Consider the following 24,158-nt stretch of genomic DNA (forward strand, 5'->3'; position numbering starts at 1 on the left):
TTTTCAGGAGAAAAACATTGCCGATATCTCATTCTGAAAAATGCAAATTTCTTGGCTGTCAGCCTGTCACGTTGACCCACTGGATTTCATATGCCCCGTACACACGGTCGGACTTTGTTCGGACATTCCGACAACAAAATCCATGGATTTTTTCCGACAGATGTTGGCTCAAACTTGTCTTGCATACACACGGTCACACAAAGTTGTCGGAAAATCCGATCGTTCTGAACGTGGTGACGTAAAACATGTATGTCGGGACTATAAACGGGGCAGTGGCCAATAGCTTTCATCTCTTTATTTATTCTGAGCATGCGTGGCACTTTGTCCGTTGGATTTGTGTACACACGATCGGAATTTCCGACAACGGATTTTGTTGTCGGAAAATTTTATCTCCTGCTCTCCAACTTTGTGTGTCAGAAAATCCGATGGAAAATGTCCGATGGAGCCCACACACGGTCGGAATATCCGACAACACGCTCCGATTGGACATTTTCCATCGGAAAATCCGACCGTGTGTACGGGGCATTACTTTGAGTAACTAACCTAGAAAATCCACATAACGAAGTCAAATTTTTTTCTCTGACTTTCCTAATCTACATGCCTCTTGTAGCTCATTGACTAATAGCTTTGAAGCCAATGGGTATGCATAACAGTCAGGCAACTAGAGGTTTCAAAAGGAGGTCAGCTATAGCAGTCTCCATGTTTCAGTTTGAACTGACCTCCTGATTATATGGATTCCTTCTGCTTTTAAAAGTAGTTATGGCAAGTTTACAGATTTTTTTTCCAGATACAGTATAGTTTAATGCTACCAGATTTTCAAAATGAAATCTGGGGAGACCCTACTGACCATGTCCACAAAACCACACCCTCATTTGTAGCTACACCACAAAACCACACCCCATTTGTTCAACTAGAGAAAAAAATGGCTAGAAGGAAATTGCTGCTGTGTGCCATGCCGAAACGTGGGTGTGGAGAAATTGCGGTAACAGTGGGTGAACATTAAGTAATGCACAGAAATCAGGGGTCAGGATTATATAATGCACAAAGTTCAGGGGTGAGGATTATGTAACGCAGTTGTTTAGAGGTCAACAGTTACTCACAGTTTGGAGCATCATCCCTGGGATCCTGCTTTAGCAGTGTGGCAGTTTGGAGCCTGCGCACTACAAGCTTTCCACTACACGGTGGTTCTTGGGGACAAATCTGGTGGCGCCCATTTCCTGGGAACAGACCCCTCACTACAGGGACTGTCCCCGGGAAATGGGGACAGATGACAATAAAAATAAAGCTGTATATGTTTGTTTAAGTTAAGGAAACCCCATCATGTCTAGCAAAGACAGAACGATAATAAACTGGTTTACACAAACTGGAAAGCAGCTTATAGGCTATGCTGGGATGGCTCATTAGAAGGATCAGCATACTTTGTAAATTGTGGGTTACAGATGCAATCTGCAGTAAAAGAATATTTGTAAAATGTATATTTTTATTAATATAACAAAAAGATTGTAAACTTTACAAACAATACAAAATAAAGTGGATCAGAACTGTACTTGTCCTGTAAATTATCACTGTCATTCTGTTGTTGTTAGGTATCCAAGAGTCTGGCCGAAGAAGGAGTGAAAGTGGCCCTGGAAGTTGGCTATCGGCACATAGACTGCGCATTGATATATGGCAATGAGGTGGAGGTGGGACGAGCCATCAGAGAGAAGATTGCAGATGGCACAGTGAAGAGGGAGGATGTCTTCTACACCTCAAAGGTATATCCAACTTACAATATTTCTTCCAGTGGAACTCCACCTAAAAGTTTTTGCAGCTACTTGTGACAGAGCTCAAACATGTGCTGAGGAAATATGGAAGCTCACCATGCTGATTTCTTTTTCTCAAAATGCTACTTACCTTGTTATTATGCTAGTCAGAAGACTATGGTACTCTCTAAGCCACTGACCTGGAACAAGCATGCAGATCAGAGCTGTGAAGCTCTATTATGCTTTCTTTGAATGAGTGTCTTAGAAAGTACCGAGGCCAAAGATGGCTAGGTAACTAATGTTTTCAGAAGGAGGTCAGTTCCTGTATTTTGTTCAGGATAGGTTTCCTTTAACCATCAGACAATCACATCCTGTATATTAGCATTCTCAGGCACAGCTTCTCATGCTGTAAGAATGTTAATAATCTGCACAACAGCTGTGAACTCGGAGTCTTTACGTATGCGTGTGTTTCTAGTTCCGTGCTACCACTGAGCCTCAGACTAATTTTGTTTTAAACAAACTTCTCCAAGCCCTGGGCCTCACTTAGTTACGGTACAGTGTTAGATATAGTTACAGTGAACAGTATGAAAATGTCCCCTGTCCGAGGCTTTTTTTCTCAGAGAATAGGTGCAGGAACTCCCCCTGTCTGAGTCACCCCTTGTCTCTGCCCCCTACCCACCTCTGACCACCGTCCCTTGATTCCACCCCCTACCCACCTACCAGTACTGCCCCGTTTAGAGAATACAGAACCAAGTATCATTTTGTGGTGCTAAATCATTTGTATGGAACATGTTGATGATAAAAAGAAAAGCAGTAAAATAGATCCCCTGCAGCCAGCAACAAAAGAATCCCAGCAATAGATCCCCACACAACAATAGACTCCCCCAGCAACAATGAACTCCACCCCAACAACAATAGATTCCCTGCAGCAACAGTGAACTACCCACAACAAAATATCACACCCAGCAACAAAATATCCACAGAAGCAACATTAGACCCCCCAGCAGCAACAACAGATCTCCCAGCAGCCAGCATCAATAGATCCTCCAACAGCCAGTGAAAATAGACCTCTCCCTCAACAGTAGATCCCTTCCAGCAACATAAGACCCCCAAGCAACAATAGATTCCCCATCAGGAACAATAGACCCTCACACAAAATCAGATCCCCACCAGTGACAATAGATCCCCCAGCAGCCAACATCAATAGACCCTCCAGCACACCCCACACCCCATGCTATTACATACATTCAGTGCTGGAGGTGCCGGAACTGCGTTCCTCCGCGTTCCCGCTGAAAGAAAGCCCTGCCCTTGTCCCATGTATCCAACACATATCCCAGGAGGCTGCAGGAGTAGCGACATACAGCAGCTAATGCTGGTGCCATCAGGGGCTGGCTGCCTGAACCCAGAGGAGTCGTGCAAGGGGAAGGGAGTAGGTAGTTGATGAATCTATGTGCCCTATTAACTCGGGTGCCAAGTCTGGGTCACATAAGAGGACTACCCCCAGGGTGGGTTCTTCTAGGCTACACTAGGCACCTGTAACAGGGTCACACTCTTCACACAAGGGGGACCTTTAATTGCTCATAACCTGGTAGATGACAAACATGAACCCAGATAGCAAGCAACTGAGCTGCAAGTTTGAAAATGACTTGCTAAGCTATTGCTAGACTTGCCAGGCTTCACAAGTTTTTTTTCACAATTGCATCAAGTCCGCATTGCATGACAACTTTCTTTTCAAACATTCTGCAAGTCTACTGCAAGTTCTGGTTCAGTTATGTTGTGCAATAGTCATCCCACCACAGGGGTCACTCTGACTTGCAGAGCTCTTGCTGCAGACTCACCACTGCAACTTTGCTAGAGACTTGCCACGCAAATTTGCTACACATTGAAAAAGTGCTCTACAATTGTATAACTTAAAACTGAGCAGCAAGTTAACAAGACTTACAATTCAACACTGCCACAAATTTATGGCAAGTTTTCCTTGATATCTGGGAACGAATTCCAGTAAACTCACCTGAGGTATTAAACATCACCACAAGCACTTGTACCTTTACTCTGTGCCATTTACATTCATGCCGTGGGACAAGGCTGAGGCCACCGTGGGGGAATGCTCAACCGTAAGGTGGGCCCCCACTCTCAGAGATAGACTTACAACGTGTACACTTGCACAACAACTATCCTCCAGTTACGTCTCAATGAAACTTGCATTTAGGAGGAACACGCTGAGCTTATGTCCACATCCACTTGTCCAGTGTTTGCCACTACCTCTCCCCAGTAGCAAAACAGGGCCTCGCCAGGCACCTAGCGTGGGCTCCCTGTGCGCATTCACTCAAATCTTGACTTCCCGTACCTTTGTACAGGATGGGACCTCAGCAGGGCTGATGCAATCCCATTGCTATGGGAGACAGACTGCTACAGAAGGAGTACTGTCGGGTAGCTTTAACTGACTGTAAGCTTCCATTGCCCATGGCAACCACATGTAGTACTAGAACAATAGGATGTCTTTTAAGTGTTGTCTTCCAACCCCAATGTACCTAGTGACCCACAAGCTGGAGACTATGGGGTTTATTTACTAAAGGTAAATCAACTGTGCACTAAAAGTGCACTGCAAGTGCACTTGGAAGTGCAGTCGCTGTAGATCTGAGGGAAACATGCAAAGAAAATAAAAAACAGCATTTTTGCTTGTACATGATTGGATGATAAAATCAGCAGAGCTTCCTCTCATTTCAGATCTTCCCCTCAGATCTACAGCGACTGCACTTCCAAGTGCACTTTCAGTGCACTTGTAGTGCACATTGGATTTCTCTTTAGTAAATCAACCAATTTGTGTGCTGGTTATTTGCATTACACCCCTTTAATAACTTCAGACCATGCAGAAGGCAATGTTGAAAGTTTTCCTTACATCCCTAAGTCAGGCTTGTGTACTGCCCAGCTTACCCTCAAAGGTAAAGTCCATGCTGGTGTCTTCAGGAGGACTGCAAGTCCCAGAAATTCCCATACATGTGGAAGGCTCCAGGTTTGTGGCAGATTTGCTGGAATCAGGAGCAGAAGCACTCCTGCAGTGGACTGCATGTTGTGGGACTACAGGGCTCAGCAGCCCCAGGCATGTTGGCAGTTTCCTCTCTGCATGCGATCCCCAGTGATGAGAGCTGAACAAGAACATATCTTAAAGGAGAACCGAGCAGGCCCCCACCTTGGGGAATGGTTGCTGGAGAATCAGATTACATTGCAGCAGACAGCCTGTCTTCCCCCATGTGGCTGGACTCCATCTAGGCAAAGCTCTCTCCTGCTGTTTTATGCACAGGGAAGAGGGAAATCAGCCGCCTGTCAAAAACAGGACTCTGGAAATAAGTTAACTCTTTCCCTTGCTGCTGGGCAGCAGCTAACTGGAACATTTTCCAACCTACTTATAGGCAGCTGGCTCACGATCCCTGAGGATGACCAAAAATTGACCTGGGCTGGGATGCCTGAACAGCGGATTACAGCAGGACAACCCTGGATCCGCTGGGCAGGGGAGTATGTGAATTGAGACAAGATCATCATAACAAGTAAGGGGGGGTGTTAAAACGAAAACATGCTGGGAGGAAGGAAGTTCCTCTTTAATTTCTTTATGCACATGGACCCATTCAGCTTATATTCTGCAACAGCGGTAGCACTGCCTGCTGAATTTAGCTGTAACATGTAAATTAAAACTAAGTGACCCTGCAGTCTTTCAACAAAATCGTACCTGAATTTTCCTGCAAAAGAAGAGGTTTTGTACTCGCCTATGTGGCGGCCTATATCCCATCCCCTGCCTTCACTCCACCTCTATTCCAGCTCTGCTGCCTGTGCCACTTTCTTGAGCATTTGACACTTCAGTCATGTGGGATGTCTATGTCCTCTGCTGCTTGCTTTGGCTCCTTCCTCCAACCCCAAAGTCATTGCTTTGGTCCTGTAGTGAAGGACCCACATTGTGCGGTATTGTCAGAGGAACTCGAGTGCCAAGGAGTCCTGAATGGAGGAGAAGATTTGGATGCCGCACACCGGATGTAGTCAAAAAACTTCACTTTATTGAAAAAATGGGATCATCAAAATAACAAGACTGTCATGCAGAAAGTACAGGTAAGCTGACGCGTTTCGCACTCAGGACTGCCAAGGAGTCCTCTGGGGGCTGCAGCCCTGGAATGGAGAGAACATAAGAAAGATGGGCTGCTGGAGAAGTGAGTATAATGGCTCTTCTCTTGCAGGGAACATGGGGTACATTTCTGGTAGATTGACAGGGTCTCGTTAAAAATATTTTTAAATCAGTACATTGAAGTTACTTGCTGCCTGGGAGTTGCTGTTTAATATTTGATTATTATGTTATGTGTACATGTTATCTATCAACCTTTAAATTGCAGCTTTGGTCCACCTTCCATACACCAGATCAGGTCCGTACAGCTTTAGAAAAATCCCTGAAGGATCTCCAGCTGGATTACATTGATCTTTACATTATTCATAGCCCTATAGAGCTCAAGGTGAGTTCATGCAAACAGCTTGACGGAATATAGCATTGTTAATAAATTAGTGTACCCCTCGGCCAAGGAAAAAAGTGTATTCTTTGTACATGATTGGATGATAAAATCAGCAGAGCTTCCTCTCATTTCAGATCTTCCCCTCAGACACTTGTAATTTACATGAATTTTATTACAGGAAGTTGCCTGTCTTCCTGGAAAGTTCATACAACAGACATAAATCTCATCAGAAATGCATGCTGAAATGGTTTCTCTTATGGTGTTTACACCCATAAAAATAAGATCATTCAATGCAACTTATTGATATAAATAGAAACCAAGCACCCTTCATCTGATCAATTTAGACCATTCTCCATTGAGAGTAGAATTTTGTAATTTTTTTTTGTTTGATTTATTTATTTATTACAGGTACTTTTAAAGCGCCATCATTTTACACAGTGCTTTTACATATATTATACATTCACATCAGTCCCTGCCCTCAGCTTACCATCTGGGGTCCCTAACTCACATTCATGCATACTGTTAAATCAGGTAAGGGAGTCTCCAAAACAAGACATTCAGATGAGATAGTAGATCCAGATATGTGTATTTTTATTCACTGCAGTGGAGAAATACAACACAGTTCTCGGCTACTATAAGCGAGTAAAAGTGAAAGTGTTTCTGAGGTTACATCTACAGGCTATACAATTTTATACGTATGAATATGCATGAGGTCTAGGCATGTTATAGGTGTGACCATATAGTTTAGTCCAATCAGCATTCATATCTTTATAACAGCAAGGGAACAGTGAAATAGATGGTTACATCAACTGATTGATAGAATGTGAAAGAAAACATGGGTGTCGGGTGTACTGGGCCAGACCAGCTAGATAAGACTGTCCATTTCATGGAGCAAAAAGGGAGTAAACTGTTGCTTCTTATCTGGTGGCGAAGGTCATCTTATGCCGCGTACACACGACCGGACTTTATGGCATACTTGCTCCAGCAAACCGGAGTCCGTCGGACAATTCGATCGTGTGTGGGCTCCAGCGGACTTTGTTTTCTCAAAAGTTTGACGGACCTAGAAATGAAACATGTTTCAAATCTGTCCGACGGACTCGAGTGTCGGTCAAAAAGTCCGCTCGTCTGTATGCTAGTCCGACGGACAAAAACCGACGCTAGGGCAGCTATTGACTACTTGCTATGAACGTCCTTGTTTTAGTCCGGTCGTACGTCATCACGTACACAAATCCGTTCATTCAGAAAGTCCGTCGTAAAGTCCGTCGAAAAGTACGCCAGACAAAGTCTGCCGTAAAGTCCGCTCGTGTGTACGCGGCAATAGACTGAAAACTGTGTCTAAAAAGAAGCAAGAAAGTGCATTACAAATTCTTTAAGTGATAGTTTCTCTCTCTCTCTCTGTATATATATATATATATATATATATATATATATATATATATATATATATATATATATATATATATATATATATATTCTAATCAATACACATACTAGGGCCAATTTAGACAGGAGCTAATTAACCTACCAGCATGTGTTTGGAGTGTGGGAGGAAACCACACAGGTACAGGGAGAACATGCAAACTTGGGTTGGGATCTGGCAACCCTAGTGCTCCTGTGCGGAAGTGCTAACCACTTAGCCACTGTGCTACCCATCTAATTCATCCAGCCTAGAAAGGTCCATTTCTATAGACTAACACTTACCAATTACGGTATTTTGTTTTTGCATAACTTCTCCCAAGAGCCAATCCACTGCTTTCATTAGGGCTGAGGGCTCTTGAAAGGATTGCTGAGGCAGGGATGTTTTCAGGAAGCTATGTACAATATCCTGTCAGTCCCTCCCAACAGCCATTAACTGCCTGCATTTCATAGAGAAGCTTGGAGACCCAGCAATGATATCACTAGGTCTAAAATAAAGTATGTAATGAAAACACCTTTTTATTTAAAAATGTTTATAGCATGTTGATGAAGAGAGGAGAGAGGAACCAGGTAAGGCAAAATATAAGCAGATTAAACTTCAGCTTTAAAGTATAACTTTTTTTTAATGTTTTGGGTAGAGTGGAGCAGGAATAGAACACCTGTCAGTTTTTATTGCTGTCTGTGAACCCGTTAGGGAGATCCACCCTCTCTGTTTGTCCTGTTTACCATTATCATTGAAAATGTAAGTAAAGCAAAATCCCACATTTTGGATTGTCCCCAGAAACATAAAAGAGGAAGAATGTTCCAATGGGGACACTAGTTCTGGTGACTTGGGGGTCCGCAAGATATTTCCTTAGTTGGCAGGGATTTCTTCTTACCTCCTGTTTTGGCTATTTGAGATGGCAAAAATAAACCTTACAGGGGTTATAACCCTCCCTTACTTTACTCAAAATGAAGAAAATGTTTTGCCTATAGTTCTACTTTAAAGGATCACTAAAGCAATTTTTTTTTTTTTTAAATAACAAACATTTTCTACTCACCACCACTGTGCAACTTGTTTTGCACAGAGTGGCCCCGAACATTCTCTTCTGGGGTCCCTCGGCGGTTGTCTCAGCTCCCCCCCGCAAGGACTCAACACTTTCATGCGAGCTCCCTCGCATGGTGTTGAGTGCTTGCGGGCGCGCTCCCGTGATACAGCCGTCGGCCATAGCCGCTCACTGTATCACTTGGCCCCGCTCCCCGACACGCCGCGTCATTGGATGTGATTGACAGTAGCGCGAGCCAGTGGCTGCGCTGCTTTCTGTCCATCCACTCTAGTTGATCAACGGCCAGGCTGAGCGGCAAAGAGGAGGTCGGGAGCGAGGGCTGAACTTTCGAGGGGTCAGGTAAGTAAAATGGGGGGGCTGGGGGGGGGGGCTGTATTGTCGGATGTTTTTTCACCTTAATGCATAGAATGCATTAAGGTGAAAAAACTTTTACCTTTACAACCCCTTTAAGTAGCAGCTCTTGCTGAGACTGTGAAGTGCATAGGTTCAGTACTGCAGATAAAGCTGGACATACTCTACTAGAATTTCAGTATTTTCCTGTGAATCAACCAAAATTCAAACCTAGGTGTAGGTGACTTTACAATATAATTTATTAACAGCAGATACATTATAAATAATGCATCAAAAAAGTGTAATTGTGTTGTAAGCCAGCTTCAGCCAATATTGTAGTCTCAGTTTTGGGTGGGCACACGTGCCTTGAACCACATGCTAGTCTCTTTGGAGAATTCTAGCAGTCAGATTTCCTCAAAATAATCCATTTCACAAACACACTGTCTGATTCCAATGACTAGTGTACCACTCTTTCCCACTTAGCCATGTTCCTCACAAAGTTTCCCAGGTATCGGTTACCAACCTTAAAGAGTAACTCCACTATTGTTGAGGGAAAAAAAGCATTCCGCTCTGGGTGATCTACGTACATTACAAGGATTTTAACAAACTTTGTTGCAGATTCCTACCTTTTGTTATTCTGAAAAAAATATATGTGTGTTTGTCTGTGTCCATGTGGTAAGGTAATCTAATGGGAGTGGTTTCTTAATTATCAACCAGCTGGTTCACCTACAGGGCACTAATGAAAAAAATTGCAGGACCTGCATTCCTTAGGGCCCCAGTTCACACTATTGCGATGCGGGAACCAGCACGATTCCAGTGCCGGCTCCCGCATCGAATCTCCCCCGCAGGCAGGTCACACTGCCCTCTGGTAACGGCTGCGGGTGTCAATACAAAGCTAATGATACCCCCCAGATCGGTTCACAGATCGCAGTGCAAACTGTGAATTCCCATGCGACTTGACTCCAGTGCTGGGAAAAAAAGGTTCCTGCAGCATTTTCGTGCAAATTCAATGCAAGTTCAACCATACATACTGTATGGATGAATTTGCATTGCACAGATATCGCATGTGATCTGCACAGCAATGCGGTGTGAATCACATGCGATGTCTGTGTTTGCAATAGTGTAAACCTCAACCCAGGCGTAGACGGGATTTCCTATTGGGAGTATCTCAGTAAAAATGACATTTTTGTTGCAAGGAATGCCTGAAATCTGACTTATCTTATCGTATCTTAGTGCAGACTTATAGGAAAATCAGTGAGCCAATCACACAAGCAGGAAATTATGTTTCTGGGTGGCGTTCTGTACACATTCTGTGTACAGAAGACCTCCAGATAGCCATATTGCATTTACAGAAAATTACAGAGCTGCAGATTGAAAAGCAAAGGTAATTTTTAATAACATTCAATTACAATATGACCTGAGTCACAATTGTATATGCTATACGGTATTATATATTTTTTTATTTGCTATTTTTTTTCCCCATGAAAGTGAAGTTACCCTTTAATTGGCAAGGAAGATACTAAACAGGAACTTATATAATACAGCAAAATTTGTCTTGCATGAAACACTTAATAGGTGTATGAAGGGCACAGCATCCCTTAGTTGAACTTTCAGAATAGTTACACAAAGGCTTATTCTCTACCCATCCTTTTTAGCAATTAGTCCTCCATCTACCCTGGTCTGGCACACAGAGGGGGTAAGAAGAGTTCCCAGCATTCCCCAGAATGAAAAAGCCATCGTACAGTTTACTACACAGTCTATAAAGGTGAGGCCCTTGGATTCCCATGAGGGCCTAAATAATAATAATAATAATAATAATTTCTTTTGCCCATCCCAGGGAGACCTCTAGTGCTCAAACTAATATAGTTGTATTTTTTGTCCTTATATTTCAGCCTGGAAATGATCTGTTCCCTACAGATGAAAATGGAAAACTAATTTACCACAACACAGACCTTCGGGACACATGGAAGGTACTGTACGGTTCCTTAGCTGGCCACACTTGGAAAAAGTTGGACTTTCAATTACAACTTAAAGCGGAGCTCCAGCCCCCCCCCCCCCTCCCTCCATAAATTAAAAGTCAGCAGCTACAAATACTGTAGCTGCTGACTTTTAATATTAGGACACTTACTTGTCTAGGGATCCTGTGATGTCAGCAGCGAGGTTGCAGCGAGGTCTCTGGTAGTGGGGACGGGTACCTGTCAAAACAGGTACCCGTTTCCCCCGGAAAGGTGCCAAATATGGCAGCGGTTGGGGGGAGGAAGCAAACAAGCGGAGCTTTCCCTTTTGGGTAGAGCTCCACTTTAAATAATAACAGTTATTCATATTAGGATAGATGTTTATAAAAGTCATAAAAGTATTCAAAGAACAGCAAAAATAGCATCTGAAAAACAATTTTCCTGGAATTGGCTCCAGTACTATACACTGCCCCTCTTCCCACCATACCACCATAATGCAGAGGGTGGACATGCTAGATAGCAGAGCTATGCAAAATGTCAATATATTGGAAGCTGTTTCTGAAAGCCACCGATCAAAGTCAGTGATGTCTTTGCTAATTCAGTTTGAATCTGGTCGTACATAAAACAGAGAGAGAGGGGGGTGTTACACAGCGCAGGCTTCAGGAAATACACACTGATGATCCCTGTGAGGTGGTCTATGGATCACAGATTTAGCCCCTGTTCACATCGACGTGATTTGACATGTCAAATCGCATGCCAAATTGCAGCCTATTGCCGGCAATGGCACTGTTCCCATCAGTGTGACGCCGAGCTTGCGGCGCCACACTGATTTCCAAAAGTAGTTCCTGCACTACTTTTAGCGACTTCGGGGGGAGATTTCAATAGACATCTGTGCATGAACCTGCACAGATGTCTTTCAAATCGCCCCCAGACTTCATCTGAACTCGCACAATTTCAAACCCGTGTTCAGTGAGAACGAGGTGCATTAAAACAAATTGTGTTCAATGTAGTAACTGATATATACTCAGGTCTCCTGCTGTCTGCCAGCATTACCTATCCCTGGTCCATTCAGTGCTGCTCCACCATGAGGTTCAGGTATAGGTGGAGTCTGCTGTAATAAGGTAAGAAGGTACCACTGGGAGCAAGTTGCCACACTGATTCCTGTTGGATTTCATACATACTCAGGCGTTTATGCCGCTGTAATGGTAGCCATTTATTCTGGTGAGTTTTGCATTCATTTGATGTTGATGATTGGTCACTTGAGCACAGTTTGATTTCATGTATACTCAGGCGTATATGCTGCTGTAATGGTAGCCTTTTGTTCTGGGGAGTTTTTAATTCACTTGATGTTGGTGAATGGTCACCTGGACACTGTTTAAGATATAATTTTGTGATTATTGGTGCTGCAGGAACAAGTCCTTCTCGCTTTTATTTCTCACCAAATACACAGTGGGACTTTATTTTTTTGTCTTTTTTGGACTTTCAATTATTTCATTTTTTATTTTTGTACCAGTTATTTCATATATTGCTGATATATATCACTGTCCCCAGGTTGGCACGCATTTTGCGTAGTGGGTAGGTCAGAGACAAAGCCCTGCTGGTTTGCGACAAATTGCTTAGCCTTTGGACAGTTACGGTGGAGGAAGGGGAGAGTGGGGATGGACACTAATGGTTTTTGATGTCTCCCAGAAGTGACCTTTCTACACCTGGTTATCCTGGCCTGTGAACCTGTTTTAGGCCGGGTTCACACTGATGCAACACAACAGTTGTACGACTGTGGATCCGACTTTGCCCTGCGATTTGAAGTCCGACATGCATTCGACTTCAGTGAACAGGGATCCGACTTTGATCCCCGACAATACCAGGCACTGTGTCTGGTATGAATCTTTAGGAGGAACTCCACGCAGTATGTAAAAAAAAAAACGGCATGGGTTCCCCCTCCAAGAGCATACCAGGCCCTTCGGTCTGGTATGGATTTTAAGGGGAACCTTATCCGGACCCTTATCCGAGCATACAGCCCAGCAGGTCAGGAAAGGGGATGGGAATGAGTGACCGCCCCCCCCTCCTGAACCGTACCAGGCCGCAGGCCCTCAACATGGGGAATGGGTGCTTTGGGGCAGGGGGGGCCCTGCGCACCCCACCCTAAAGCACCTTGTCCCCATGTTGATGAGGACAAGGGCCTCTTCCCGACAACCCTGGCCGTTGGTTGTTGAGGTCTGCAGGCGGGGAGCGTATCGGAATCAGGGGGCCCCCAGATTCTGGCCCTCCACCCTATGTGAATGAGTATGGGGTACATTGTGCCCCTACCCATTCACCTAAAAATAAGTGTCAAAAATAAAACGCAGTACACAGGTTTTTCAAGTATTTTATTAAGGCAGCTCCGGCATCACTTTCCGATTTCTTCTCCGCTCTCCAGGTCTTCTCCGCTGATGTCTTCTAGCCTCTGCCAGGTCTTGTCTGCTGTCTTCTCGCTCTTTTGCCGGGTCTTCTCCGCTGTCTTCTCCCTCTGTTCTTCTTCCGATGTTGTCTCGATGCTCTCTCCTCGCTGGGTATGCGTTGTGCCACTACTTATATTGGCATGGGGCTGGGCCACAGGAGGCCCGTCCCTTATAACATCACTGCCCATCATGCCCCGGGCGGTGACATCATAAGGGGCGGGGCTCCGTATGACGTCACCCGGTGACTCCGCCACATGCCAGTATAAGTAGTGGCACAGCGCGCACCCAGCATTAGAGCAGCAGAGAGCGTCGAGTCAACATCGGAAGAAGAACAGAGGGAGAAGACAGTGGAGAAGACCCGGAAAAAGAGTGAGAAGACAGTGGAGAAGACCCAGCAGAGGCAGAATCCAGCGGACAGAGGGAGAAGAACCGGAGAGGGCTAGAAGACATCAGCGGAGAACGGAGAAGACCTGGAGAGGGGAGAAGAACCGACAGAGGCAGAAGACATCAGCGGAAGAGGCAGAAGAGTCGGAGAGCGGAGAATAAATCGGAAGCGACGCCAGAGCTGCCCTAATAAATTACTTTACAACCTGTGTACTGCGTTTTATTTTTGACACTTTTTTTTAGGTGAATGGGTAGGGGTACAATGTACCCGATACTCATTCACATAGGGTGGGGGGCGGGATCTGGGGGCCCCCTTGTTAAAGGGGGCTTCCAGATTCCGATAAGCCCCCCACTTGCAGACCCCGACAACCAATGGCCAGGGTTGTCGGGAAGAGGCCCTTGTCCTCATCAACATGGGGACAAGGTGCTTTGGGGCGGGGGGCGCAAGGCCCCCCTGTCTCAAAGCACCCACTCCCCCATGTTGAGGGCGTGCGGCCTGGTACAGTTCTGGGGGGGGGGCGCTCGCTCGTCCCCACCCCGTTTCCTGACCTGCCGGACTGCGTGCTCGGATAAGGGTCTGGTATAGATTTTGGGGGGACCCCATGCCGTTTTTTTCGACGTGGGGATTCCCATTAAAATCCATAACAGACCAAAGGGCTCTGGAGGGGAATCCATGCAGTTTTTTTTTTTTGTTTTTTTTGGCATGGAGTTCCCCTTCAAGATCATCAGAGCACAAGTTGCATGCCAAAGTCGGATCAGTTAAGACGGCAATCCGACTTCAGTGATATTCAATGGGCTGAAGTAGGATCAAAGTTGGACCAAAGTAGTGCAGGGAGCATTTTCAAAGTCCGACTGACTTGTGTCAGACCAGTTAAGACTCTCATAGGGAAACGTTGATCTTCACACGTCATGCGACATGAGCTCCCAATGTCGGAGCGTTTGTCGTACCAGTGTGAACCTGGCCTTAGGCCGATTGAACATTTGATTTTGTATCAAGGAGTTAGGAACTGCAGGCTTGTTAACACCCTTGTTGAAACAAAATGAGTAAGACACAGTGATAAGAGGAAACAGAGCCAGGAACCAGGCTGAAGTTCTCACCATATAGCCCCCAAGCTATGAAGCAGAGCAGTGATTATCCTTGCCCACATGAAACAGACATTTAACTTTTAGGCAAACTGAGCCTTTAAGTGAACTGGTAACTGGATTATAATCCTTAGATTTTTTTTCTAGGCTTTGGAGGCGTGCAAAGATGCCGGACTCGTTAAATCCATTGGAGTTTCCAATTTCAACAAACGGCAGATAGAATTGATTCTCAACATGCCGGGACTCAAATATAAACCTGTCTGTAATCAGGTAATAACTGCTTTCACACATATACAAGGGGTATGTATACATGTGGCTGCAGAGCGCAGAATGCCTCAGCTGGTTATGATTAACTTGGTAAAGTGACAGCTTTCTGGGGGATCAATCGGGTGGGTTCTGGCTAGGATCCAAACACACATGAAGTCATCCCTACTTGTTAATAAGAACCATTCTCTGTCATTCATTAGTAAAAATTATTATACTGTGCGAAATAGCATTGAAGTGGACCTATAATACTGTTTAGCTTATTTGCGGACCAAGGCGGTATTCACCCTATACATCTGAAAGGAACCAGTGTGTCCCAAAGATGTCACTACTTAATAAATAAGGGATATGCCATTTAAATATCAAAATATTCCCTTCCCACCTCTCTGTAAGACCAGATGACCCATATATACTTTTTACAATAATGGGATTTTCTGATGTGTCACAATATCTCTTGAATGCAAAATGAGCCTATCATTACTTTTTTATCAATGTATTTGTTTGAAAGTTTGCAAGTATTTTTTAAAGAAACTCACATTGTCACTTATGTCACTTTGCCCATATACAACAAGTGACAGATTCTCTTTAAAGAACAACTATTATAAATGGGCTGCCAAAGCATGGCAATGATCCAAAAATTAAACATAACCCTTTATTTTTTTAATGACAGAGCATGGCATATGTGCCGTGATGCATTGCAAGGGAGATGCCTTCTACATAAATGGCACCACAATGCATTAGAACGTGCGTTAATGCGTGTGGCGGTAGTACACGATATTATGTATACACTATATTACCAAAAGTATTGGGACACCTGCCTTTACAGCATCCTTTAACCTCCCTGGCGGTATGATTATTTCGGATTTTAGGTGCTGAAAGCGGTACAATTATTTTGCATGGAAATTTGGCGTTTTATATTGTAGGCCTGTAATTCTTAATGATAACACACTTAAATCTGTCCAAACAAGAGTCTAGTAGATATCCCGGGTATGATAAAGTTTGAAACACAAAAACATAAATTATAATATAATAAATAAAAATAAATAATTAAAAAAAAAAAAAAAAATAGTAATAAAATAAATTTCCCCACAATTCACTATCGCTCAATTCTGCAAGTGTTCTAATTTACTATCGCTGTTTTCTAGCTGGTCTAAAGCCACTTTTGACGTAAAGGGACACTTTTTGGTTGCTATGGACAATCTCCAGTTTCCAGGCAGAAAGAACAGTGTATATCATGTAAAACTGCATGCAGGGCATGGGACAAAGCACTGGGGACAAAAGGGATGTGAAATCATTTCATACAGTACTGTAATCTGTAAGATTACAGTACTGTATGTGTTATGATTTTTACTTTTCTTTTAATTTGCCGCCAGGCTCCGCCCCCGTGCGTCGCGCCGCTCGCAGGGAACGGAGCCTGGCACGGAGAGGCTTCGGAGGAGGACGGAGCCCTCGGACAATGCGGGTGACATCGCAGGATCCCGGGGACAAGGTAAGTAAAGCCGCCCCAGGATCCTGCAATGCGATCCCGAGTGTGGCTCGGGGTTACCGCTAATGGTACTGAATTTTAACCCCGAGCCACACTCGGGAATACCGCCAGGGAGGCTAATGGCATCCCAGTCTCATGCCCCGAACACACAGTTGGACTTTCTGATGGAAAATGTGTGATTGGAGCTTGTTGTCGGAAATTCCGACCGTGTGTGGGCTCCATCGGACATTTTCCATCGGATTTTCCGACACACAAAGTTTGCGAGCAGGCTATAAAATTTTCCGACAACAAAATCCGTTGTCCGATATTCAGATCGTGTGTACACAAATCCGACACACAAAGTGCCACGCATGCTCCGAATAAATGAAGAGACGAAAGCTATTGGCTACTGCCCCGTTTATAGTCACGACGTACGTGTTTTACGTCACTGCGTTTAGAACGATCGGATTTTCTGACAACTTTGTGTGACCGTGTGTATGCAAGACAAGTTTGAGCCAACATCCGTCGGAAAAAATCCATGGATTTTGTTGTCGGAATGTCCGACCGTGTGTACGGTGCATTAGTCTTAGTCCAGCACCTACTGGACTGTGCTCCTCATGCCCCTTTCCACAACTGTGCAACTTCCGTATATACACTTTATTACCAAAAGTATTGGGACACCTGCCTTTACACGCACATGAACTTTAATGGCATCCCAGTCTTATGCCCCGTACACACGGTCGGACTTTGTTCGGACATTCCGACAACAAAATCCTAGGATTTTTTCCGACGGATGTTGGCTCAAACTTGTCTTGCATACACACGGTCACACAAAGTTGTCGGAAAATCCGATCGTTCTAAACGCGGTGACGTAAAACACGTACGTCGGGACTATAAACGGGGCAGTGGCCAATAGCTTTCATCTCTTTATTTATTCTGAGCATGCGTGGCACTTTGTCCGTCGGATTTGTGTACACACGATCGGAATTTCCGACAACGGATTTTGTTGTCGGAAAATTTTATCTCCTGCTCTCCAACTTTGTGTGTCGGAAAATCCAATGGAAAATGTCCGATGGAGCCCACACACGGTCGGAATTTCCGACAACACGTTCCGATCGGACATTTTCCATCGGAAAATCCAACCGTGTGTACGGGGCATTAGTCTGTAGGGTTCGATATTGAGTTGGCCCAACCTTTGCCGCTATAACAGCTTCAACTCTTCTGGAAAGGCTGTCCACAAGGTTTAGGAGTGTGTCTATGGGAATGTTTGACCATTCTTTCACAAGCGCATTTGTGAGGTCAGGCACTGATGTTGGGCGACAAGGCTCGCAGTCTCCGCACTAATTGCAAAGGTGTACTGTCAGGTTGAGGTCAGGACTCTGTGCAGGCCAGTCAAGTTCCTCCACCCCCAAACTCGCTCATCCTTGTCTTTATCCACTTCCCACTGGGAGGGCGTACATGGACATTCTCCCGTTTCAGTGGTTATACCGGGATGATGCCTGCACCTACAGGCATCATCCCGGTATTGATCTTTTCAGTCGGCGTTTCCCTGCACCATAAGGACAATCATAGCCGCAGTTCAGCTTCTTGATTGTCTTTCAGGTGCCTCCTGCCGCCCTCCGATGCTTCTACGTGCGATCGATGAGCCGGAGAAGGAATCCGCTGTCGGCAGAAGTTCACCATAGAGAATAACGGTGATCAGATGGTCTCCTGCAGTCTCTATGACTCTCGGAGGCCTGGGCGCGACGTTATGACATCACGTACAGCCTGGCAGTTATAAATACTTCCGTGTACTTCACTGGAAAGCCAAAATCATTTTTTTTTTTTATCTCAGGCTTCCAGCCTGGAGGAGGGATGGGGGGTCTTATTGACCCCACATCTCTCCATAAAGAGGACCTGTCATGCCCTATTCCTATTACAAGGGGTGGTTACATTGCTTGTAATAGGAATAAAAGTGATCAGAAAAAAATAAAGGTAAAGTGTAAAAATAAAAAAATGAAATTAAAATAAACAATAAAAAAAAAAAGTAAAGTACCCCTGTCCCACCGCTCACACGCAGAGGCGAATGCATCCATACGTTGCACCCACATAGGTAAACGGCGTTCAATTCACACATGTGAGGTATCGCCGCGAACGTTCGAGCGAGAACAACAATTCTATCCCACGACTTCTTCTGTAATTCTAAACAGGTAACCTGTAAAAAAATTGCCTATGGAGATTTTTAGGTACCGAAGTTTGGCGCCATTCCAGAAGTGTGTGAAATTTTAAAGCGTGACATGTTAGGTATCTATTTACTCAGCGTAACATCATCTTTCACATTATACAAAAAATTGAGCTAACTTTAATGTTTTTTTTTTTTTTTTATTCATGAAACTGTTTTTCCAAAAAAAAAGGCGTTTGAAAAATTGCTGCGCAAATACCATGTGCCATAAAAGTTCCAATGACAGCCATTTTGGTCTCTGCTAAAAAACATATACAGGCGGTCCCCAGGTTACAAACAAGATAGGGTCTGTAGGTTTGTTCCTAAGTTGAATCTGTTTGTAAGTTGGAACAGGTGCATTTTTTAAGTGTGGCTCCAGCCATAAAAAATACTTTTAAGCTTTTTGGATAGCATAGGGAAGGGTTAACACCCATGTAATGTTTGTTTTGTTGTCTGTGCCCCTGTTCAGAAGATTTCACCTCATTTTCTGTCCCAATGACAATTGGATTTTGAACATTTTTGGGTTGTTGTGGGAACAAGCCTTGGTGAAAAAGCATCAGTGGAGGTACCTTTTTCCCCATAATAATGCTTAGAGGAGTGATTGTCCCTTCCTAGGGGTAGATTTCCTCTCACTTCCTGTTGTCTTCCTCTGTTTGTAAGTAGGAGTCGTTTGTAAGTCGAATGTTTGTAACTAGGGGACCGCCTGTATAATGTTTGGGGGTTCTGAGTAATTTTCTAGCAACAAAATGATGATTTGTACATCCATGTAGGAGCGGAGTGCCAGAATTGGCCCGGGTGGCAAGTGGTTATGGACCTTGCTTTGTGCACTGGTCCAAATCATTTGGTGGAGGAGGGATTATGGTGTGGGGTTGTTTTGCCAGGGGTTGGGCTTGGCTCCTTAGTTCCAGTGAAGGGAACTCTTAAGGCGTCAGCATACCAAGACATTTTTGACAATTTCATGCTCCCAACTTTGTGGGAACAGTTTGGGGATGGCCCTTTCCTGTTCCAACATGACTGCCCACCAGTACACAAACAAGGTCCATAAAGACATGAATGAGCGAGCTTGGGGTGGAGGACTTGATTGGCCTGCACAAAGTCCTGACCTCAACCCAAGCATCTTTGGGAGGAATTAGAGTGGAGACTGCAAGCCAGGCCTTCTCGTCTAACATCAGTGCCTTCCAAGGAGAGTTGAGGCAGTCATAGCTGCAAAGGGTGGGCTAACTCAATATTGAACCCTACAGACTAAGACTGGAATGACATTAAAGTCCATGTACGTGTAAAGGCAGGCGTCACAATACTTTTATATACGTAAGTTGCACAGTTGTGGAAAGGGGCATAAGAAGCACAGCCCAGTAGGTGCTACAGACCTTGGTTAAAAAAAGCTTGTGTGACACAATAAGACATCACATGACTCAAAACCTGTACAAGGCTCCCTCTTCTGGCTACATATGAGAGATTGTACACATTATGTAATTTTCACCTGACTAAAAAGAAAACCTTTTTTTTTTTATTAACTGATGATGTCATTAGAAGGTTGGCAGCTAGACGGTTGTAATGGTTGTAAAAGGCAGGCTTTATCCACCTGCTGGCTTGTATACAATTTTGGGGCAATTTTTAGGCATTTCACCAAGGTACCCTGGTTGAAAAAGGCTGATTTAAAGTATAACTGAAGGAATTTTTTTTTTTTAATTTTGGTGGAGAGGGATTAAAACACCTGTCAGGTGTTTATTGCTGTCTCTGCCCACATTAAAGTGATTCACCCTCTATGTTTACCCTGTTTACCTTATCACCAAGAGTTAGTTTGAAAGAAAACCCCAAATGTTGTGTTGTCACCAGAAACCTAATGGGGACATTTGGAGGGATTTCCATTTCACTTCCTGTTTTGGCTATGGAACAGAAAGTGAAAAGTCTCCCCAACAGGACACAGATGGCAAGAAAAAAAGTGACTGGGGTTATAACCCTTCTTTACTTTATTCAAAATGAAAAAAAAATATTGCCTTTAGTACTACCTTACACGTAACAAAAAAAAAAAAAATGAAATACAGTGTACTGTATTTTGTTATTAATCCTTGGTTAACCCTAATCAGTCCTAAATAATTCCTCCCCTTAGATATCATTTCTTTTCTACTTTTTTTTTTACCATTTAATATTTAATTTTCTTTTTGTTTTAAGTAATTTTGTTTGTTTTTTTAGCAATGCATAAAAAGAAAATGCACAAAATTTAAAAATGAAGCCTATTTTATTTGCAAATAGTTTTGGACCATGCTTTTTACCAGAAACATCATTTTAATGTAATTTTCAATTTAATTTAATTTATACAATAATATGTATATGAATCTTTTAAATATTTTTTACAGTAAAACCTCTCTAATAAAATGAACACTGGTCAAAATAGAAAAAAAAACACTATTGCAAGACAATATTGCCTAAAGAGAGCATAGTTTGTCCCACAAAAAAAACCAATGCATTATTTTGTCATTCTAAGTAGGGATGAGCCCGATGTTCGAGTCGAATGTAAGTTCAACTCGCACATCGTGTATTCGCCTGTTCGCCGAGGCGGTGTTTGTGGCAAATTCGAAAGCTGCGGTACGCCGTTAAAGTCTATGGGACACTAACATGAAAAACCAAAAGTGCTCATTTTAAAGGCTTATATTCAAGTTATTGCCGTAAAAAGTGTTTGGGGACCCGAGTCCTACCCCAGGGGACATGTATCAATGCAATCAATGTATCAGTTTAAAAAAAAAAAACACAGACCCTTCAGGTGTGGTATTGATTTTAAGGGGAACCCTGCGCCAAAATAAAAAAAAATGGCGTAGGGGTCCCCTCCAAAATTCATACCAGACCCTTATCCGAGCACGCAACCTGGCAAGCCACAGGAAAAGAGGGGGGTCGAGAGAGCTCTCCCCTCCTGAACCATACAAGGCCACATATCCTCAGCATGGGGGGGTGCTTTGGAGTCACCCCAAAGCACCTTGTCCCCTTGTTGATGGGGACAAGGGCCTCATCCCCACAACCCTTGTTGTGGGGGTCTGCGGGTGGGGGGCTTATCAGAATCTGGAAGCCCCCTTTAACAAGGGGACCCCCAGATCCCACACCCCCTATGTGAATTGGTAACGGATACATTGTACCCCTACCAATTCACAAAAAAAGTATCAAAAATAGTAGAAATGACAAGAGACACTTTGGGACAAGTCGGTTATTAAAAAATAAAAATGCTCCACAATGTAAATCCATCTCACGCCGCCCGACGGACTGAAAAAAAAAAAACGCAACCTTGGGAGGCTCCTGCTGAGTGACGCTTCTTCTCAATGACAGCTGTTATATAGCTGAGAGCGGGGCTACTCGGTGACGTAAACGCCTTCCTCTGATGTCACGTGGCATTTGTTCTAAACACTGGAAAACTGCTCCACTTTACAGGCATACTATAGACACCCCCCCAGGCATGATATTTAAAGGAATGTTTCAATTTTATTGTTTCACTTTAAGCATTATTAAAATCACTGCTCCCGAAAAACGGAACTGATACATGTCCCTTGAAAAAGTATTCCAAAAACGTCAATGTATTCTTTTGGGATTTTATGTGATAGATCAACACAAAGTGGCACATAATTGTGAAGTGGAGGGAAAATGATAAATGGTTTTCAAATTTTTTTACAAATAAATATCTGAAAAGCGTGTCGTGCATTTGTACTAAAATGTAGTGGAACCAATTGCCTTCAGGGGTCACCTAATTAGAAAATAGAGTCCACCTGTGTGTAATTTCATCTCAGTATAAATACAGCTGTTCTGTGAAGCCCTCGGATGTTTGTTAGAGAACCATTGTGACCAAACAGCATATGAAGGCCAAGGAACACACCAGACAGGTCAGGGATAAAGTTGTAGATAAGTTTAAAGCAGGGTTAGGTTATAAAAAAATATCCCAAGCTTTGAACATCTCATGAAGCACTGTTCAATCCATCATCCGAAAATGGAAAGAGTTTGGCACAAATGCAAACCTACCAAGACTTGGCCGTCCACCCAAACTGACAGGCTGGGCAAGGAGAGCATTAATTAGAGAAGCAGCCAAGAGGCCCATGGTAACTCTGGAGGAGCTGCAGAGATCCACAGTTCAGGTGGGAGAATCTGTCCACAGGACAACTATTAGTCGTGCACTCCACAAATCTGACCTTTATGGAAGAGTGGCAAGAAGAAAGCCATTGTTGAAAGAAAGCCAAAAGAAGTCCTGTTTTCAGTTTGCAAGAAGCCATGTGGGGGACGCAGCAAACATGTGGAAGAAGGTGCGCTGGTCAGCTGAGACCCCAAAAAAATTGCAGCTGTAATTGCAGCAAAAGGTGGTTCTACAAAGTATTGACTCAGGGGGCTGAATACAAATGTACACCACACTTTTCAAATATTTATTTGTAAATAATTTTGAAAAACATTTATCATTTTCCCTTCACTTCACAATTGTGTGCCACTTTGTGTTGGTCAATCCCAAAAAAAAAAAAACATTTACCTTTTTGGTTGTAACATGACAAAATGTGGAAAATTTTAAGGGGTATGAATACTTTTTCAAGGCACTGTATATTGGAAATGTAAAATTTGTTCTGGTTTATAGGGAGTAAAAAAGGTATGAGAGCTGAAGTGGATAATGTGGGAAATAAGGACAAGTGGAGGAATACATGAAATTACTTCTACAGGTTCCTATTCCACACTAAAATTCTTATTTGTTGCTCAGGTGGAGTGTCACATCTATCTGAACCAGGGCAAGTTGCAGGAATTCCTCAAGTCACAGGACATCGTACTGGTGGGATACAGCGTGCTGGGCTCCAGTCGAGATGAGAAATGGTAAGATCGTCATATCACTTGATGTACAGTACTTGACCTTCTCACCAAAGCAGAATTGTAGGTAATTGTAAACTTTCCATTTCCCAGGATAGACCCTAACTCTCCCGTCCTGCTGGAGGATCCAGTGCTAAAAGAAATAGCAGAAAAGCTGGGAAGGACAACTGCCCAGGTGGCCATGCGGTACCTGCTACAGAGAGGGATTGTGGTCCTGGCTAAAAGCTACACGCCGACCAGAATTAAACAGAATCTGCAGGTGAGGGAAGGATGGCCACTGCTGAAGATCAAAGGGGCATCCGCATTTAAATTTATGAGCTTTGTTGTTTGTTGCTTCACTATTAGTAGATATACATTTAAAGCTGAATTTAATATGCTTAGATTTTACCTTCCCTGGTTCCTATCTCTCCCCTCATCAACATACCAACTCTAATTTTAAATAAAACCTTTGTGTTAAGATTACATACCATATATTACACCCTGGGATGACATCACTGAAACCCTGTGCTTCTCTATGCAGTGTA

General features: G+C 43.7%; 1 protein-coding gene across 1 annotated transcript in view; it reads left to right on the plus strand.

Annotated features, from left to right (window-relative positions):
* The window catches only part of LOC141132854 (aldo-keto reductase family 1 member C3-like), a 56,812-nt gene that overhangs the window by 14,132 nt on the left and 18,522 nt on the right, over positions 1 to 24,158 (plus strand). The window contains exons 2-7 of the mRNA XM_073621774.1: positions 1,587 to 1,754; positions 6,119 to 6,235; positions 10,917 to 10,994; positions 15,032 to 15,154; positions 23,531 to 23,640; positions 23,728 to 23,893. Of these exons, the coding sequence (XP_073477875.1) occupies positions 1,587 to 1,754; positions 6,119 to 6,235; positions 10,917 to 10,994; positions 15,032 to 15,154; positions 23,531 to 23,640; positions 23,728 to 23,893 (762 nt within the window). The remainder of the gene's footprint in view (positions 1 to 1,586; positions 1,755 to 6,118; positions 6,236 to 10,916; positions 10,995 to 15,031; positions 15,155 to 23,530; positions 23,641 to 23,727; positions 23,894 to 24,158) is intronic.

This window comes from Aquarana catesbeiana, linkage group LG03 (genome assembly GCF_042186555.1).
Source record: "Aquarana catesbeiana isolate 2022-GZ linkage group LG03, ASM4218655v1, whole genome shotgun sequence".
In the NCBI taxonomy this organism is placed as follows: Eukaryota; Metazoa; Chordata; class Amphibia; order Anura; family Ranidae; genus Aquarana; species Aquarana catesbeiana.